Raw genomic sequence first — 21,644 nt, 5'->3', positions numbered from 1 at the left:
TTCCTTCTGATGGCCTCCAAGCTGCTGCTTCACAGTAATAGTACATGGCCTTCAGTAAAGCCTTCATCCTGCAGCTTTAGTTCACATGGTCTTCCTAGACTGTGGGCTTCAGGGATGCTGAAGACTATTGCTTTTTTTGTGATAAAAGGGGTGCTTTTTTATTGTAGATTTTTATATGATGAAAAGTTTTAAAAAATATTTTTATTTTCTCTGTGGATAAATATTCAGGCACCATTGAGCTGGGCATTAAAGTACATACTTTCTTTGAGTCACACAAGTTTTCTTATAAAACTGGAGTTTCAGCAACAAACTTTAAACCAAATTATTTCCCATACATCGGATCTGGCTGGGATACAGTTAACTTCTTTTCATAGCAGCCCATAGGGTGCTGTGTTTTGGATCTATGGATAAAATTTTTGATAACACATCAATGACTCCCCACCAATATATGGAGGGCCAACCCATCACAGCCATGACAGTCAGACTATGGGAAAGTCTGTCTGTCTTAGAACTGAAAATCTCTTGCCACAGAATAATAAAGAGTGTGTGACTTGAGTGCTCTCAATGCTGTATGTTGAACATTTAATACGTTGAAGGAACCTGTGTTGTATAGCTTTCTCCTATTACAGATTATATGCTCACTCCTAGATGTGTTTGTTGCAGACAGCTGAATGATTTACTACTTAATGTCAGCTTTTTCTCTCTTGTTTTTAGCCCCTTGTGAAGCCAACACATTCTTTTGCCACAGTAATATGTGTATTAATAATACATTGGTCTGCAATGGACTCCAGAATTGTGTGTATCCTTGGGATGAAAATCACTGCAAAGGTAATGTGTAGAATGCAAAATGTCAAGACATTTAGACTGCGTGGGATACAGCATATTATCCTTAGTTTTTAGTGAAGTATGTGCCAGTTGGGTCAAAGCTCAGGAAGAGTAGCTCAGGGAGAGCATACATCAAGCAACAGAGAAAATGAAGAGAGGTAAAAATACTGATGGATATTACTTTCAGGGTTTGCATTTGTTTTACCTGGTCTTGATTTGTGTTTCTTGTGTCCTTCTGGCAGGCTTTCTGATGACTTGGTCTCTGTTTCCCTTACAATTTAAAACGAAATTAAAAGTAATATTTTGGTTCCTTTGTCATAATCATTTTGTAGTGGAGTAACATACAGGTAGCAGGTGTCTTTTAGCTGCATGCAGTGCCCAGAATAACCCAGGTGAGCTAAAAATCCATGGTGAAGTGGAATTAGCACTATAAGAAAGCAACCAAATCCACCTATAAGCAAGTGAAATTGAAAAGCAAGGAAATCAGGCATAATGTCTATTTCATACCTAGGGACTGATGTTCCTAACTAGGTGCTGACAATGGTTTCTAAATATTGCTCTGTGTTTCTGGAAAAAAAAAAATCAGCAGCTGTGTTGTCTTCAGGGAAAAGAGCTTAACTAACTCACGTTGCAGGCTAGTGAGACAATTCGCTTCCCTCCTGCCCCCCCCCTCGCTACTGCAGATTTGTTCCTGAAAACGTGGGATATGCCATATTTAGGAATCAATCAAGAAAAAAATCAGAATGAGGTGGATTAGCAGTCAGCCCATAAGTCTGCTGAAGCCTGTAAAATCCTGACAAGCAGTGCAGCAGGGTAAAACACAAATGAAAACATACTTCAAAAGAACACAGCAAAACTGTGACATGCAATAATATTCTTCAAAGAAACCAAATGTACAATTGGGAAATAATTATCTGTTTACTTCTTCAGCACTGAGGAAAACAGAAAACCTTCCCCACTCTTTAATTTCCAGAGTGATTTTCATCTTGCATTTGCCAAGTATCTTTTTCTTGTGTCTCATTCATTTATCCTCTCTTGTTTTCCTGACTAAAAAAAGGAGGTTTGCTGATTCCAGCAAAAACGTTGTTTGCTGCAGTGTTTCTTTTTCTAACTCTGCTGCTTCCCCAGAGTCTGTGTCAGTCAGTTAGAGAAACCCCAGGTGAATCTATCAGAGTAGGCAACAGGGAGTACCGAAAACCTCGTTTTTGGTATCTAGGAGATTATGACGAGATGGATGTTACTGTTTTGGTGCCAATAACTTTCATTTCAAAGGCTTTTCATGAAGTCCTTTGATATGTCTGAGGTTGCCAGGAAAAATTACAGTAAACTGGGGACTGAAACTTAATCACAGTTGTCAAGTCTTGCTATGCCTGTGGGAGACTGATGCGAATGCTTTCAGCTTGGATTTCTACAAGGCTCACTCTCACCTATCTGCCGCCATCTGAAAGCAAATCACAGACAAATATACAGTAGGGTGTAACTCTATTTCTTTTTATTATTTTACTGCATATTTTCTGTTTTTCTTCATTCACAACACTGAATTTACTAGGCAACTTCCTAGAGGCCCCTCGATAAAGGATAGTAGGTAGGATCAGCTTTTGGATTTTTATGGGTGTTTAGAGAAGTTGTGGTAATTAACAGGTCAGGAATGAAAGAGATAACTTGCCCACATTCTTTTTTTTTCCTTTCTGAAACCTCAGTTTGAATATCTTTTCTATTTTCTCCTGATTTAGTTTTTTATTGAATACTGTCAACAGTCTCAGTCAGCTCATAAGTATTAGGACTTCACCAAAGTTCTAATACAAAGAAGAAATTCATTTTAAATCCTGTAAAGTCTTGGTCTTTCCTTGTTCCTAGTGTGCTAGTTGCATATATGTACTGGAAGAGACAGAAAATCATGAAGTGAATATCTGTAACAGTCTTGGGGGCTTTAGCAGGCAAATGGAGCTCAGAGGTGACACTAAAGCCATCAGCTTGTCATGGCGGTTGCTTTTATAAAAAATGTAAATGACTCTTTCTTCTAAGTAAGCTTGTAACATACCCTGAACAAATCACTTTTCAGGTGAACAGGCACACAGAGGACCTGTGTGTTGTTTATTTGGCTTCACGAATACCAGAATCCTTTTTTCTTTTTGTCAGTGAGATTGATTAAGGGAACTCAGACATAGGCTAGGCTTGGCTTTGCAGTAACATGTGAACCCTTCTTGCTTGTTTTTATTCTTGAACTGCATTTAACACTGTGCTTTTTTTCTTCTCCTACCCACAGAAAAAAGAAAAGCTAACCTATTGGACCAACTTACCAATACCAGTGGGACTATAATTGGGGTGACTTCTTGCATTGTGATCATCCTCATTGTTATCTCTGTTATAGTACAGATCAAGCAGCCTCGTAAAAAATTTGTCCAAAGGAAAACAGACTTTGATCAAACAGTGTTCCAGGAGGTGTTTGAGCCTCCTCATTATGAGTTATGCACCCTCAGAGGGACAGGGCCTACAGCTGACCTTGCTGACGTTGCAGATGACTTTGAAAATTATCATAAACTGCGGAGATCATCTTCAAAATGTATTCATGACCATCACTGTGGATCACAAGTGTCTAGCATTAAGGGCAGCCGTAGTAACCTCAGCACAAGAGATGCTTCTGTCTTGACAGAAATACAACCCCAGCCTGTAAAACCACTCCTTCAGCCTATGAACAGGAGAAATATTCTTGTCATGAAGCATAGCTACTCACAAGATGCTGCAGATGCGTGTGAGATAGACGAAATTGAAGAGGTACCAACCACAAGTCACAGGCTGTCCAGACATGATAAAGCTGTTCAGCGGTCAGTATCAATAGATTTTTGATGAAGACTATTGTGTAAGGACTTGATTGCCCAAACATATTCACTCCTTCAGTAAAGACGTATTTTCTTTCTTCTTTATTTATTGTTTAAATTTCTATTTCCTGATAGCACATACCATTATATTATCTCTCTCTTCCTATCTAGCTTGCTTTCATCTCTGCTCCTCTTTCCTGAAGGATCCTGTATCTCAGTTTTACCTTTCTGCTTTGTATCTTTCTTTTTATTTTACTATTTTACACATATGCACATGCATACACACACAGGTCAACAGAGATCAGGTACAATTTTTAAAAAACAAAAAAGAATTTGTGTGAATCTAGTTTTTAAAAGAGCCACATACATGTGGTTTCCTTGTAACTGAGGTGGCTTTGACTATCATCCACTGTTGATCTAAAATCTCTAGATCAATAAATCATCAATAAATAAAGAATACAGGTATCCATTTTGATGCATGGCACAATAATGAGAAACACAATACTGGGGTAAAGAAATCCCTTTTCCACTGAAAAAAAATCTTTTACATAAAGAATGACAATATTTGCAAAGCTTTACTGTATCTATTATTAATCACAGTACCTTGGCTTGTTATATTAACACATATATATATATCAATTAGCACATGAGACAGCATAGTGAATAGAGAATACTCACATATTTACATTTAAGAGTGTAGTTAAAAGAAATCTTTCTAATCAATAAAAAAGTAAAGTCAAGCATGATATTTTTATAAAAGAGCTATGTGTATTGCACTTCGAATGACTAAAAATGGACGATTAAAAGTTTATAAGTAAAAGAAAAGCATGAACATTTATGAACCATTTATTTGAAAAAGAACACAAACTTTTTATATGCATTTCTGTTTTTTCTTGCACGCATTATTTATGCACTTCTTGTGACTGTTCACATGCCCTCCATATTTTCTTTATACATTAAGGCATTTCTGTCTCTTAAAAAAAGAATTTATTTGATTATTTTAATCTAATTGCATGCTAATGTAAATATCTTCATGAATATTGATCAGATTATCAAGATGAACTGTTTATTAAGTATCTATATGCATATATTTTTTTTCTATGCAAACATTATTATTTTGAATGAAATAGCCATAACATTCCAGGTTCTGCCTCATTGGGTCTCTAAGCAAACATGAATCTGAGTACAACACAACTAGGGTCTAAGAGACAAACTTGAGGTAAGTAAACCTAACTATACAATTGAACAATCTGTTGCTTTCCATTTTATTTGTTACGTTGCTCAAATGCATGTTAGTTCTCAAGATATGTCACCTTGTATGGAGAGAGCCAGGTTTGAATGCTGAGAAAACTGAAAGACAGATGACCACTTCAGCATTGTAAACTAAGCAAAATCTGTTAACTCCTTGTTCTTGACATCACTATAATCATCCTCTAGCTAAATATAATCTTAATTCAAAACACATTTTTAAGACAGATGTTTTGCATAGCTCTGGTGTTTCTTTTTTTTAAATTTTTATTTATGAAAATAAAATCTAGAGTCCCAGCATGGGAAATAGTACGTAAAACTTGGCAATCTAACTGAAGACAGGAAGGTGTGGAACTATCTGTTTTCAGTTAATTTTATTCTTTCAACCTTATGAAGTGTCAGGGGAAGAGTACGTGGTAGTACCAACAAATTTAGAGATTCTGTAGCACATGTGTTCATGTTTGAAAATTAAACTTCATTTTTTAATCTTTTCCTAGGCTTTTCATTTTGTATAATTTGTTATCAACACTTGATCTCAATAAATATAGTCTCAGATGTTTATAATGAAGTTATAGATAGCTTCTAGTCTGTCAATTTATATATGTATATGTGTGTATATATATATAAACATAGATATGTGTATATGCATGTTTATATGTGTATATATGTATACAGCAATTTTACTGGGAAAGAATCCATTAATGCTTTTATTGCTTCTAGACAGTGTAGGTAAATATTTGTCTGTATGTTTCCTCATAGAGAAAACATATTTAAACTTTGTTTCATTTTCAGACAACTATTCACGCAGTCATGCAAACTCTGAATGGAAAAATCTATAGTGAATTATTTCAGTTGCCTGAAAGAGACAGTGGATATGTTTCTAATTTCATTTCATTGTCTTTATCCAAACCTAAGAAGTACAGGCATATATTACTTCCTTAGCAAGATATTCCCATTGCACAATAACATGCTGCTTTTGTAATTTAGTTGCTGGCCACCAAGTGCTCCTTAGTTTTTAAACACATTTGGAGATTTGTTGCAAACATGAAGAAAAAATTAGTTTCTGACTGAGACTGTCATATTTAAAAAAAAATCTTAGTTTTATTTCAGTTGATATGTTTTATGTCTGTTATTACTTGTGTGCTATGTGGAAGAAGATTTACAATGAACTTTTGTTATATGTACATTGTTTTCATTATATAGACTGCTTGAGAATAGTGCGCTCCTGGGTGATTTTGAACATGCTACAACGAAATGTGAAACTATCGACCTTGGAAACAGCAGCTAGAGGTTTTATGGACCCTCTGACCAGCTATTCTCATATCATGACAAAATTCAGCAAACAGTATTGAGTAAAATTACTAGAAGGCAATAAGACTTTGGTTATTATGTTTATCAGTCATTTCTTTCTTTCTTTTTCTCTTTTCTTTTCTTTGCAAGTTCAAGTACCAGTTTCAGGAACAATTTATTGAAATCAGGTATTTAGCCATTCAGAATCACATCAATAGAAATGTTTGTTGGATAAGCATCTAGCAATACGACTGAATTTGGCATTGAGAAAATAATCTGCATGTATGTTACTGAATATTTGAGTTGGCAAATATCCCTTTACTAGATACATTGTAAAAAGCATGCATTCATGATTATTGCTGTTACTGTTCCATTTCTGTGTCATATGCTTGCTGCTTGTAACTTTTTATATAAAGATACATAAAACAATGTATAATAATTTCTTACCTTGACTTTAATGGCACTGTTTTCTTTTACCAAAATTACAAATCATGTGTAATTCGAGAGATTAAGATCAAAATGTAGCTTCTAGGAACCTGAAACCCAGATATATCTGAGAATCAGCTGTCTCTCATCTTTCACTTATTGAAAAGCAGTATATATTAATTTCTTAAAATTTAAATTAATTAATAATACATAAACTTTATCATATAATGTCAGATAAAAGGTCTGGGATAAACTTTGTGTTCAATTGTGTACTCTTAACTAATTTATTTCCATGGCAACTATTAGGAAGTTTGCTTGAGTGTAGCAGAGTACCAGATTTTTATCAGTTATACAAATACTACGGCTGGGCTCCAATCTTAGAGATACAGATATAAACCACTTCCTTATGCAAGATAAAATTATATTCATACTTCAAGATCTAAACGTTAGTAACCAACATCAAAATCAAACCTGAAAGGTGAAGTTATTAAGGAATTATTGTAAGCTGAAAAGCCACAATTACATAAAGTAGAAAATCCCCTCATTTAAGAACTCATTAACCATGCATAAAATCATAGATTGATTATCTACTTAAATGTTATCTTCCAAATCCAGTTTCAAAGCAAATTACAGTTCCTTCTTAAACATATTGTGTCATTCATAGTTGTTATGTTTTTCTGTATAAAAATTTTGTTAGATTTATTGAAAAAGTGGGAAGTATTCCATGGATCTTCTCAAAGTATAGACAGATGGGAAAAGAGAAAACTTGAACGAAAGACATAGAAAACAAAGTGATTTGTACCAGCTATTTAAGTATATAGTACATAATTTACATAATTAAAAGTACAAGAAATCTGATTTCTGCAAACCAATTTCCATAAATGTCATTTAGGAATGACATGAGAAGAAGAAGGGTTTCAGGTATTTTGCCTCTTTTTTTGTACACTCTATTTGCAATGTATTTTACATTATTTGATTGTAGCTTAATTTGTTTGTTATCACATATTAGCCAAAAAAACAGTCCTCTGTCCTCTGCAGTCATTGAGAGTCATTGAGTCATCTCTCAGTCACACGGATTTTTAGCATGCACTAATAGTTCATTTCCAGATCAGTATCTCTTTCCAAAGTCATATACTTCATCATTGTTTTTTTCCTTAATCTTTCCAAGTCCTATCTCATGATCCTCTCTAAAGTATACCATGTTTAGGTATTTGCCATATCCACACTTAAAAAGGATGCAGCCATGCTTCCATTATAAAATCAAGGAAGAATGACAGACTTGCTGAAAGAAATGCATATACATGCCCACACATTTATGTGTATTTATAAATATTTGCTAATGGAGACAGTGTATAAATAAATATAAAAAGACAAATCTAAATATGTGAATTTAGCTTTGAATGAATTATGCTGGTCAGCTATAAAAATGCTGAAGCCTTGGATATCAAAGTTGCTATATACTTAAGTGCCTAAATCCCACTGAAACATAGAGATGGTCTAGTCCCTCCTAGACAAGCACACAATGAAATCCATTTTATGATTTTTACAGTGAAGTGCTGGCTGAGATAACTTAACTGGAGAAAACATGGGTATTAATAATTATGTTGCATTCACATCCTTGCTTTCTTAAAAAACCTAGTTGCATCAGGGAGATGAGTGAGAAACATAAAAACCTGTGTGAACAGAGCAGATCAAGCAAAGCGAGAATGGTAATGCTTACTCAACCTTGGAAACTCTTTTAGAAACATGTTTTCTAATAACTAGGTATGCCCTTAAAAAATTTCACCATTATAAGTGACAAAATATGTGTACACAGAAGGAACTGAGTAAAATTATATATTTATTTTTAAAATAAACACCATTAAATTAAAAACAAATTAAAATATTATAATTTAAATATTTAATTTTAAGTAATTATATTCTGTATATAGTTAGTATAAATAATAGCCTAGTCCACTATACTGCGAGCAGTAAAGTTCTGTTTGGTATCACACAATAGCAGGATATCTTAATGTGATCTATAAAACTCAAAACATTAAAATAAAAGGGATTGTTGTTGAAAATAAACAGTTTGCCTTTCCTATGAATATTCTTTCTTATTATTAAGACCTTTTTTTAAAAAACAGAAAACAGTCCAAGCAAGTTAGTTCAAACAGACAAGCTGGTTCATGCAACTTCAAGATCAGGCAAGTCCAATTAGCTCTAAAGAGAATACTCAAAGCTGGTATTTGACCACATATATAAATGAAGTTTAACCTATTCTATTACACCTTTTCCTTTTTATGGAAAGAAGGTTTGTCTTGTTAAATTAACACAGGTACATGTATTCTGTATGACAGCTTAATAAATTACTGTGTGTTAGCTGAGCTAGTAGTGTTAGCTTCATGCATTTTACCTCATGTTTGCCTTAAGCTAAAACTAAGAATGGTAGTTACAAGACCACTTTGGTTTGATTGGTGCAATGTGTGTGATATACAGTCACGATGACAGTACATTTATTTCTTAAATATTTTTCAGTGATGAGTTTTTGTTATCACAGTGCATTTCCATATTGTTCGTAGTTTTGCATTTTTTTTCTTTCCCCCATGGGTGTAGTGTTATGTATATACTTATCTTTCTAGATGATAGCATGAACAACACTCCCAACCATTTTTTTCTGCTCCAGGAAGTATGGCCTTCTCAGGTTTTGAAGTCTTCTCTGCAGCGTCATTTAAAAATCTCAGGAAGTCCATTTTGTAAACCATCCTTGTGTAAACTTTCTATATCTTCCCAATTCTAAAAAAAGCTTGAAGAAAAAAAAAAAAAGGCTCTCAGAACTGTTAGTACCTTATCCTTCTGTTTTTCTCCGTTTTTATGCTGGAGATATTCTCTTGAACCTAGCAATGATGTAACCAATAGGAGGGAATAAGAGAAAGTAGTTTGCCTGGTCAAAAGAAATTGTTAGCACCAAAAAAAAAACACAGACAAAGAAAAGAAACAGAGAAAGGTGTGCTAATTAGAAGAATATGAAGGATTGTCGTCCATACCCATTCACAAATTTACAGACAGTTTTAGGACAGATAAATTCCTTAGCCACCAAATAAAAATGTACTGTCCCTGTCCAACTCCAAAAGATAGCTGGAATACCTGTGCTTTATAGAACACTGTCCTGCAGACAAGAAGTTGGCCTTTTGTGTTTTCTCATCTTCTACTTTGTGTGCTACCACAAAGATACTGCAGCTAAGGGACCACAGCTGAAGAGCTAAGTGATACAAAGGATGAAAACTGCACCATTCAAAACTCTTTTTAACATAGAATTCTGTGTCTGATCCGGATTTCTCTTACCTCCTGACTCTATTTCATGTGAAGTCCTATACTCATGGCTCCACTGCTCGTCCTTATCATTACCTTAGCATCATCTCTCTTTACTCTTTGATGATAATTTTACATCTTTATCACTGCTGCCTTTCACTTCTATGCACAGTGGGTTTAGCTCTGTTCCCTTCTCCCCTTCTAATTCATTGAAACTGACAAAATCATATCAGCTCACTGACCTTGTGTTACCCTTGCATCCACCTGGCTCTTTTCCATCTAGAACTTCACAGCCGTCTTAACCTTACTTTGCATATAAACAGCAAAATGAAAACAAGTGATTGCAGCATATCTTAATTACCTTCAATTTATACAACACAGCAAAAGCTATGAAGATGTACTGGGATGGGCTGGAGTACAGGCTTATTAGGGATACTGGATTTGTTTTGTAATGACTGTGCATCTGTGTTGTCTGGGCCGTCTACCTCTGGGTTGTCACTCCTACTCCTGCTATAGTCATACCTCAATGTCCTCCAATGAGAAACTCATCTCCACCCCTTTTCTTCTCCCAGTGATACCTGCACCACTGTCAAACCAAGCTGTGTTTCAAGCACTTCTATGTTTCCTCCTATGTTGTAATTGTATTAGTATATCCCTCCACACAACATAAATCACTGTCCTGGCCTCCTTCACATGTCTATTAAAATGTATTTGAGCTGCATAACCTGGCAAATGCCTGCCAGTTGTGTGGCAGAGCTATCAACAGCAAGGTAAGAACATCAGCTACCAGGAGAAGCAGAAATTGCTGCTTCCCTCCACTTTCTTTCCCAGGAAAAGGAGTCATGCTGATCTGCAATCTCACAAGAAAGTCACTACAGGAAAAAAGGGAAGCTGCCATCCCCCTTCAAGCAACAAACCGCAATTAGGAGAGACAACCTAAGCAGCACATGATAAAAAATGGAAGGAACAAGATTGCTCAGATTTCACTACAAAAGTAACAAGCCTGACCAACACCATGCAGCAGCATTGTATCTCTTCATTCTCAGATAAGGGAAGACTGAAGTGCAGTCCTTCATTATCCCAGGGAGCAGGATACCACAACTGTGAGTACCAGTTCTGTTCGGGGTTCTGGAAGGACTTAACATCTGCTTGCACAAACGTAGGCAGACAAGGATTTGTTGGTTGTCAGCTGGCTGAACGTGAGCCAGCAGTGTGCCCAGGTGGCCAAGAAGGCCAACAGCATCCTGACTTGTATCAGGAATAGTGAGGCCAGCAGGAGTAGGGAGGTGATCGTGCCCCTGTACTCAGCACTGGTGAGGCTGCACTTCAAGTACTGTGTTTGGTTTTGGGCCCCTCACTACAGGAAGGACAATGAGATGCTGGAGCGTGTCCAAACAAGGGCAACGAGGCTGGTGAGGGGTCTAGAGAACAAGTCTTCTGAGGAGCAGCTGAGGGATCTGGGTCTGTTTACTCTGGAGAAGAGGAGGCTCAGGGGTGACCTTATTGCTCTCTACAACTACCTGAAAGGAGGTTGTAATGAGGCAGGTGTTGGTCTCTTCTCCCAGGCAGCAAGTGATAGGAGAAGAGGCAATGGCTTCAAGTTGCATCAGGGAAGGTTTAGATTGGACATTAGGAAAAAGTTCTTCACTGGGAGAGTGATCAGACATTGGAACAGGCTGCCCAGGGAGGTGGTTGAGTCACCATCCCTGGAGGTGTTTAAAAAACGTGTAGACGTGGCACTTCAGGATGTGGTTTAGTAAGCACGGTGGTGTTGGGTGGATGGTTGGACTTGATGATCTTAGAGGTCTTTTCCAACTTATGATTCTGTGATTCTATAAGGACTTACTGGGCCTCTAACAGCAATTTTGTACTGCCACTTGCATTGGATAGATCTGCAATATCTAGTTACTTAGACCGTTTAAGTTTGCCATTCTTCATTCTGTCCTCCTCAGCTCCACTGAGAGACATAGTAAACGCACACAACTATTTCTAAAATGGTGGCTTATTTGGAAAGTGATTGCTTGGCATTTAATTTAGTTGGATGTGAAGGGCGTCCATGGCTCTTGCTGAAGCAATTGTAAAAAAAAAAATATATCTGGACGTTTTTGCACAGATCCTAGATACATATATCTGGTTACATGAACCATTCAGCTGCAATCAACTCCATAAGTAAATGAAGACACTTTTCATCTGAGGCTTTCCTCATAAAATTGCAGGGCCTGATTCATGCTCTCTTCACATCATCCCTCTATATCCTGCTTTTTTCTGAGTTCAGTGAGGATTTCAGTGAGGAAAAATAAGTTGGTTGAAACAAAATGTCGTTCACCGTCTTAAGGGAAGCACAGAATATACAATTTACAGTGGGGAAGGAGAGCTTCATTCCTCATTTCATGCTCAGTGCTAGAGGTGGTTTCAACATCAATGAAAATGTAGGTGAGCTGCTCTTTCCTTTTGTTTGACTAATCAGTGATTCAAAGCAAACGTCATGCTCTATACTTATCTGACCCATATAAGTTAGAAAAGGAATTAAAACAATGAAAGAAAATGCCAGAAATCTAAACTAAGCATATTTTTCCAATAATCAATGTATCAATACTATTTTTAACAGTTACAAGACTAACAGCTGAACAATTTGTTCCTATACAAACCCAATCCTAATGCCCATTTTCATAACAAATTTCATATCATCATAAAATGAATTTCAGCTGAGGAATATGAATAATTTTATATTTACATCTCAGTTTAAAATTATAAATCTAACATTTTTATATCTGTAACAAGGAGCTGATATTCTTTATTTTGGAACAGACATTTTCAATACAACTGATTTTGCTTATTGTCTTCTTTTTTTCAGAGCCAAGCCCCTGCATTTTGAGCCTTCCTTGCCAAATGGAAGAAATTTTTAATTCCTTTCCAACTTTTTCACTCCCACATTCTACTGACTGTTTTGGTGTAGAAAACACCCATGGGGTGGTTCTGTTTGATATTCTAAGTGTATCTGGCAACTCTTTAGTAATGAAACAGTACATTACAGCTTTGCCTACAGGAGGAATTTCTTCAACTGTTATCTCAGTTGCATGGCAAAAATCCTGGCCCAGAGACTTGTGCTGTCACTTGGGAGTAACTTCAGTGACATAAAGGATTGTGTTAACTGTTAGTACATTGATGGAAAGTACACCAGTCTAGGCAAACATTGAGAGTTAGTTAGCTAGCAAAAATTTAAATCTTAAATTATCAGAAATAATATGAATATGGCATATCCATTTGTTAATATTGCCGTCATGTTGATGATTGAAAAATAGAGTGATATTAACAAGGAAAACTTTCCGTTCATAGCAGAAGGGAGGAAAGATAATGTGACATTATTATTATATATGCTAGGGTTTTCAGGTCTGTGATTCTTCTCCTTAAATTCAGCTAGAATTCTTAGTTTTATTCCTCCTCCCCCTTTTTTAATGTAATGTACTCTGTATATGTGATTCAGTAGGATGGTGGGGACTAAAAAGTAAAAATTATTTGCTGTGATAACATTTAATATACAACTTTTTTTAAAAAGGCTATCAGATGTCATTAGAGTTTAGCTGCTGGAAAATGATTAGATCCAAGATGCATAAAAATAAAACCAGGAAAGTACTCTGGAAGATCTGTATGATTTTAGTTCTCTAAGATTTTATTATTTAACTGGCTTTGATCAAAAGACAGATATCTCAACAAGCATAAACTTCTACGGAAATCTCAGCAGGGCCATAAAGTTTATATAACCCAAAGTTTTAAACACACATCTGTTTGGAGTATATGGAGAACAGAAAGGGTACTTTTTTAATGGTTTGAGAAAATCAGTGCTTCTTCTATCTCCGGATTAGTCAGACAGACTTGCACAGGCTCCTTTATGTAGAATCTGTGCATCATAATGAACAAAATATTTAAATGGGAGGTATAAAATGCAATCTTTAAGAAGCAACAGAAGTAGATCCTGGTAATGAAAGTGTTTAGAAGTATGGCATGCAATTCTGAACCTAGTAAACACTACCCTGAAATACCACAAAACTCCACATCTCCCTTTGGTTTCCTTATGGTAAGACATATGGTTTCAAGCTGCTACATACCGACGGGGATGGTACATCCAATGAAGTCACTAGCAAACTGCTTTTCTTATTGAGGCTCTTGTCTAGTTCCTGAATCAGCATCTTATCATCCAGTCTGTGAGGGTGAGCTCACCACTCTCTGTTGCTGATGACAGTAAATGGGCTGATTATTCAGAGGTGATGCTCTTCATGACAGACCTGTTGTCATTTTTGTTAGCACTGCAAATCCCACCTCCAGCTATGACAGTAATAACAGAAGTTAGTGAGCGATGGAGAACTTGCTCTAGTTAAGCCTTAACTATATACCTGTATTGTCTATTTCTGTCTCTGTATTTTGTCAAAGTAGAAATAATGCGGTAGTTAATCTAATCTGAAATACATTCTATCACTCTGTTTGGATTTTCTTCAGCATTCTTGAGACACGTTCATTGATAAACACCTATCTGAAGTCTTTATCGCTAAACACCATGGCTCAAATGACATTTAGCTTGAGCATGAAGCTCTGAAGATCTAAAGTTTTGTATCCCCTCCCCCTCCTCCTGTATTTATTAACATTTTAAAGCTCTCCAAGCTCTCTCCAAGCCTCTCAGAAACTGCTGTCCAGTTTGGAGCTGACTTTTGTCAGTGGTGAGTGCCAGCCGGGTCAGAAGAAAGAAGAAAATTTGCACCTGAAGATTGCTAACATATTTTCTCAGTATGAAGAACAACCTGAATACTGTAGCCACATGGATTCTTCTAGTGTTAGGGGACAAAAAACCCGAAGGTTCCAACTAGAAAATTTTATTCCATGGTTGTATTTTCTCCATGTGAAAACAACACTTATTATCTTTAGTTTCAAAGTATACGCAAGAGAAAGTGGAAAGCAAAGGAAGATTCTAAGAAAAAAAAACAAAAAACAAAAAAACAAAAAACAAAATCAGAACAGTGGTAAGTAAATAAATCACTGTACACTTGTGCATGTACAGCATACCATGGAGTGGAGCCACTTCTGTTCCTTTTGGACAATTTGCAAATTCTCTAATAAGTTTATGAGGTTTGTTTTTAGATGTGGATTAGGCATTGTCTGCTAACATTTTAGTTATGTTTGCTTCAGTTAGTTCTAAGGATTATGAACCCTCTACATTCCTAAATACTTTTGAAATCTGTTACCCAGACAGCTCCAATACCTTCCTCTGTCCTATATATTATATAGATCATTTAGAAACATGATCTGCACTATGGAACTCCTGTTGACCCTAGCAAAACATGACATAGCTATGGCATCTAGCCAGTACTGTAATCATAGTGCATTGTTTGAAGGGGAAAAATGCAATGATGTAATACAAGGTCACATTCTAGGACTCAGTCCACAGAACCCTGGAAAAGGACCTCTTAGTGAAAAATCAGCATAAAGTTACTTCTGAGGAGCTCGAATTTGTCCTTTTTCATAAGTTGATGTCTGAAATGAAAACAAGCATTGTGAAGGAGAAAGGGAGAACCAAAGCATAATCCATATCTTTTTCTTTCATCGTAATAGTAACACTTATCTCTACATCTACTGCTTGAGTGATGTATTGTTTGGGGAGAATTCTGTGCTGATACAGGCTTTCAATCATAACATGTAATGCTGATGCTTATGCAAGTCTCTCCCAAGCTTGTTATTGAAGTTTCATAAAATTCATAAATCAAATAAACATGATATGAGAATATTACAGCATTTTTCCTTTGCTGTTTTTAACAGGAAATAAACTCTAGATTATAAATTTGCAGGAAGCTTAAGTTTAGACAAAAGTCATGAATCCCACCCCTCCCCTCAGTCACACATATAGTGGAGTTTAATGCAGACTAATTTGCAAAAATGTGGTGCATATGCTGACATATGCAATTGATTTTCTGTTATGGCATGCTTTCCATCACTTAATATGCATGTCTCCCAGGTACGTGGATACTCCATTATGAACACAAGAGCATATATGTCCCCAGACAGCAATAAGCAGTCACCAGACTGCTGAAAACTGCAAATGTGCCCAAGGTAATGCTGCAAGGATTTGGACTGATATTGCACAAAGATGTTGGACAGAGAAATACAAAGGAAGGCTTTCATCCATTTCCAGAAAATTTCATGCTTGGCATTATAAAATGTATTTCGATTGCTATGATGATGAACACAAATTAAAAAGATCTATCAGTTTGCTTTCTGAAGATGCTGGTAGTGTTTTATTTTTGGGGAAAAAAAATATGCAGCTAAGATGTCAAGATCTTTAGAACACATCTGTTTGACCAGATTGTGACTAAAGACACTCCACACTTGCTTTATTTGTGTTTTGGTATTAGATTTTATGTCTTCCAATCACTCTTAATGAATGTTAAAAGCTGTCAGTCAAAGGTATGTAATGTCTCAAAACCAAATCTTGGTTCAAGAAGATCTTGGATGGGTTGGACCCTTACTGGGGTAAACACTGTAGGATCCAAACGGAACGATGGGTACTTGGCGTTTCCCCAAGTCTGTGCTGCTGTAGGGAGAGGAGGGAAGGAAACAACCTTGACTGAAAGACTTCTAGAGGTTTGTTAGACTCCTTAAGCACTATTGTATATCAGAAACACAGGCACTGTAAATAAGATCCTTCTTCAGTTAAAGTCCTTCCTTTTGCTGCCATCAAAAAAATGAGAGGTAGATTCAAGTTGTCTGATATTCTAATTTATTACTAAGTAATTGTTCATCTTCACTAGTTTTCATGAAATAGAAGTGATATTTTCTTCTGAAGCTGATCTGGAAGGTTTCAAGTTTAGTCTCCCACAAGAAAGAAAATGGCCTCTAATGACTGGGCCAAAGAGTTGGACTCTTCCTCACTCATCTCTCTTCACTTTCCCTCTTGTTCCAGTGAATGGTTGTCTTTCAACAGAAAAGGAATAGCTCTCATGAGAATAATTTAACAAAAAACTATGCAAGAACAGCTAGGCTGTTGCACTTGCAAGTGATTAATTTTAGAATAATTCATTATTTCCATTAAGTTACTTGAATTCACAACTTTAGGTAACACTATCTGAAACCTTCCAGCTGAAGAGAGGCTCTGATACTACATCTGTCTTCCCATGTATCAGTTCTGCTATTCCAGTAGAATTTGGAAGCTTCTGCTTCTGAGGGCTGGAAGAAAATCCCTGCAGAAGAATGGCTGCTCCCCAACATATGTCTTCAATAGCCGAGTCTCCCTTTGTGCCAGCTCAGTCACTCTCACAGATGACTAAGGTCAAAGAGGTGGCAGCAACCAGTAGTAGCTGGAAGAATGACACCCTGAGGTGGAGTTGTTGGCAAATGGAAATGGAGGTCCTTCCCTGGTCTATTATCACTGCTCTTTCACCAGTAATAACTGATCAGTCATCTTGCATCCAGTAAAAGGGAGTGAAGGTTTCTCTGGGCACCTCCTCCTTAGGTGAATTTACACCCTATGTGAACTTACAGGAAGTTCTGACTGGCAGAGGGGACTGTAAGAACAAGCAGATGTGCTGTTTTCCCTCAACTAATCCTGCAAGTATTTTTTCAGAGAAATGTTCAATAATTACTATGTTTAAATAGAGCTACCTTATCAGCAAGGTGTTTAGACACCTCAGGTTTTAGCACAGGATAAGTTTTAGACGTTTCAGCAGGGCGATCTCTTTCTATCAATCAGAAAGCTTAGTATCCGGCATTGTTATTTCAGTGAATTCATAGTCAAAGTTACTTTCCTCATGAGTACCTATTTCTTTTGATCCAGGTCAAAACAAACTCATTTACCAGCCTCTGTGACAGAGTTCAATAAATCTTTCCTTTTTCTTTGTGCTAGAATGGGAAGAACATAACAGATTTTATCTGAAGTCAGTTCCTAATTCAATTAGAGCTTCATCTTGGCCCCATCGAACTCGCTGGGCTTTTTGCCACTGACTTTAATAAGGTTAGAATCAGACTCATAACACTCAGTTTCTTATTTCTTCCAGATAACCAATTAAAATATTAAATATCTCAGGGTGAATGCTTCCTTCTCATCTACCTGTCCCTTGATATTGTGTTATTGCTTTTTCTTCTGCCCTTCATTAAGTTTTAATTAAGGGTTCCTTTGTGTGTAGGTAAAGGGGGGGCTGTTTCATTTTAAAACTTTTCAGGATATGCTTTAGTTTTGATGGTTTCTAAAAAGACAAAAAAATACGAACTTTTATTTTTCTAGTGGAGGTCTAATCTAGCAAATGTGCTTGCTTGAGGATGAATTGGGAAAAGAGATGATAAATAAAGAATATGAGATCAAGCATGCACTCTCTCTCCTCTTTTGATTAAAAAAAAAAAAGCATTTGATTAATAAATATCCTGATTCTCAACAAGGCTCTCCAGAGAAAATAAACCTTCTTTCTATTTCACAGAATGTCTATTGTGAAAATAAGATTAGTATTACTGATAGTTGGTTTAATTTCTGAAGTTTCATTACATTCTTACTCATTCATTTTTCTTTTTAAACCTTTCAGATCAGTGGTTATGATTTTACATCAAAGACAACTAAAAGTAATGCCTTTTGATCCAATTCATAGCATTAGTTGCCATCACTGACAATACAGGTAAAAAGAATATGATACCAGGGACTACAGATTCAGATAAGAGCATGACTGAAGTGATGTGGGTAAAGCAACACCTCTAAAAACATACTTAAATGCTGGTATGTTCTTCCATGAAAAAGGAAGATATTTTCTTGAGTGGTGGAGAGAAGAAGCGAAAGAGAAAGGGAATGATTTGGCTTGATTTTCATTCAGATTTGTTCTAGTGACTATGTATTTGTTGGGTTGCAGAGTATGTATCAATAGTACTGCCTGGGTAATACCTGAATCCATCTAGAGTGATGTCCTTTCAAGTACGTATTTGAAAATCATAACTTTGGTCTAAGTGAAGACTTTGCATTACAGTTACTGGCTTAGGCCTCATGTGCAAGGCCAAAATGATAGTAGTTGTCTCTCTTCTGTGCAGGTATACACAGTATATTGGTATATGCAAGATGATAGTTGAAGACCTTTGTAAGGCATCTGAAATCAATGAAAAAAAATGTCCCCCCCTTGGTTTTAACAACTGTAAGGGGATATAACAGGAGAAAGTAAAACCCCATCCAATCTACTGACTTGCCAAGTCAGTAAGAAGTTATTTCTAATGGTGTCCAATGTAATTACGTCTACTATTCTTATTCTAAAAAACTAACTTACACATTCTAGGGTGTTAGATACATGACAGCTATTCCCATTACATGTAAGAATTAAACTGCTTGCCACTTACAAGTTTTTCTAATGACAAAACTGTCTTGTGAATTCATTATGGTCTTGTTTATTGATTTTTCTAAATCTCTAGGGTACATTACAGACTGATCTGAAATTTCTGTCTCAGATGTACATTGAAAGACTTAGAACTGCTGAAACAATCTATTTAACATAAAAATACCTTTGTCTACCTAGCTTAAACAATCTATGATGTCATCATGGCCTTAAATGTTACCTCTGATCAGGGTGTTTGAGCGTCCTCCTGCACGCTTTAAGTTCCTTGCTCTAGATGTAGTAAGGACAAGAAATAATTTTTCTCGATACAGCATTGTGCTGTGAAATCCTCTCCAGCAAAGTATTTTATCTTGACTAATATTTTTTGCTTCTATCTGAAAATCAATGGGGAATTTTCAACGCACTGTACATCCTCGATAGCTTCCAGGATCTGAATTTTGGCCAGTGTCATTGTGAGACTCTAGGGGCAAGAATTTAATATTTGTTTAGTTAAATGAAATTGGAGCCATAGATCAAGATGTTATTGTTAAATCAATGACCCTGGCTAATTTTAGTAGCCAAGCTATATATGCCTCAAGCAAGCAGTTACTAAACCTTGGTTAAAGAGCTTTGAGGTCTATTGATCTTGCTCATTACTACCATACCTTCCATCTGCAAAGTGATAAATGGAGATCCTTGGATAAAGTGAAAACCACATCCCAGAAAGGCAGTAGATGCCCCATTCCTGGAAACATTCAAGGTCAGGCTGTGGCTCTGCGCAACCTGATTTAGTTGAAGATCATAGAATCATAGAATCATAGAATGGTAAGGGTTGGAAGGGACCTTAAAGATCATCCAGTTCCAACCCCACTGCCATGAGCAGGGACATCTTACACTACATCAGATCGCTCACAGCTCCATCCAACCTGGCCTTGAACACTGCCAGGGAGGGGGCAGCCACAACTTCTCTGGGCAACCTGTGCCAGTGTTTCACCACCCTCATGGTGAAGAATTTCTTCCTAATATCTAATCTAAATCTGCCCTCTTTTAGTTTACAGCCATTCCCCCTTGTCCTATCACTACACATCCTTGTGAAAAGTCCCTCCCCATCCTTGCTGTAGGCCCCCTTCAAGTACTGGAAGGCTGCTGTCACCCCGCAGCCTTCTCTTCTCCAGACTGAACAGCCCCAACTCCCTCAGCGGGTCCTTGTAGGAGAGGTACTCCAGCCCTCTGATCATCTTCGTGGCCCTCCTCTGGACCCGCTCCAACACATCCATGTCCTTCTTATGCTAGGGGCTCCAGAGCTGGATGCAGTACTCCAGGTGGGGTCTCACGAGAGAGGAGTAAAGGGGCAGAATCACCTCCCTCGGCCTGCTGGCCAAGCTTCTCTTCATGCAGCCCAGCATATGGTTGGCTTTCTAGGCTGCAAGTGCACGTTGCTGGCTCATTTTGAGCTCCTCATGCACCACTATCGCCAAGTCCTTCTCCTCGGGGCTGCTCTCGAGCCACTCTCTGCCCAGCCTGTACTTGTGTTTGGGATTTCCCCGACCCACTGCAGGACCTTGCACTTGGCCTTGTTGAACTTCATGCGGTTCACACAGGCCCACCTCTCTAGCCTGTCAAGGTCCCTCTGAATGGCATCCCTTCCCTCCAGCGTGTCAGCCACACCACACAGCTTGGTGTCATCAGCAAACTTGCTGAGGGTGCACTCAGTCCCACTGTCCATGTCGCCAACAAAGATATTAAACAGGGGGGCTGGACTTTATGGCCTTTAAAGGTCACCTTCAACCCAAACTATTCTATGATTCTATGATCAAAGCAAATTAATGCTATTTCTTTAAACAAAGAGATATGAAATTTTATTTTGCCTATGTGGTCTTCTGCCAACAGCATATAAACTGCACGAATTTTCTTCTTTTTTCATCTGATCCAGGTGGTGGGAGGCTTTCAATTTCTCCATCAAGAGACTACAGTTTGAATGAAACAGTACTGAGTAGATATAAACTTAAACAAGAATGATGGGATTGAAAAAGATAGAGTCAAACTGAAAAGAAGCCTTGTACTTCATTTGTTCAACAGGCTTGCAATTGGATTAGCTTTTGTGTTACTAAATACTAGATTCTAAGCTGAAATGTTGTATCTGACCTGAACTTGTTAGACAAAGAAGAAAAAGAAATAAATATGACAGACATTTTTCACAAATCAGGTGTTCCTTGATGTCACTCCTGACTGTGTGAGTTTTGTATGTAATTATATTTATGCTGTAGAGCAAGGCAGGTTTTCCTTTGCCAGAAGCTGATAAGATTTGTAAAATGACATAAGTTTATTTTACAGCAAAGTAATCACCCGATCTTTTGTTTTGTTTTGTTTTAAATTCAGCAAGGAAAAGAGAGAGATCCAAAACTTACCATTTTATTACATT

The 21,644-nt window shown here is 37.0% G+C and overlaps 1 protein-coding gene across 7 annotated transcripts in view; it reads left to right on the top strand.

The window, feature by feature from the left end:
* NETO1 (neuropilin and tolloid like 1) overlaps nucleotides 1–21,417 on the top strand; it is an 87,411-nt gene extending 65,994 nt beyond the window's left edge. Inside the window, exons 8-13 of one of the 7 annotated variants that reach the window (XR_012763469.1) lie at nucleotides 715–828; nucleotides 3,092–3,650; nucleotides 4,789–4,863; nucleotides 6,096–6,370; nucleotides 10,731–11,002; nucleotides 21,156–21,417. Coding sequence is in view for 3 of the 7 variants with exons in the window: in XM_075416556.1 (XP_075272671.1) it covers nucleotides 715–828; nucleotides 3,092–3,650; nucleotides 4,789–4,849 (734 nt within the window). In the remaining 4 variants the exon portion in view is untranslated. Of the gene's footprint in view, nucleotides 1–714; nucleotides 829–3,091; nucleotides 3,651–4,788; nucleotides 4,864–6,095; nucleotides 8,961–10,730; nucleotides 11,003–12,753; nucleotides 16,224–21,155 lie in introns of those variants that run through there. The other 6 variants (XR_012763470.1, XR_012763468.1, XM_075416557.1 and 3 more) reach the window with 6 other exon arrangements.
* The last annotated feature ends 227 nt before the right edge of the window (nucleotides 21,418–21,644 follow it).

This window comes from Opisthocomus hoazin, chromosome 3 (assembly GCF_030867145.1).
Source record: "Opisthocomus hoazin isolate bOpiHoa1 chromosome 3, bOpiHoa1.hap1, whole genome shotgun sequence".
NCBI classification, from domain to species: Eukaryota; Metazoa; Chordata; class Aves; order Opisthocomiformes; family Opisthocomidae; genus Opisthocomus; species Opisthocomus hoazin.
This window is presented reverse-complemented; position numbering and strand designations above follow the sequence as displayed.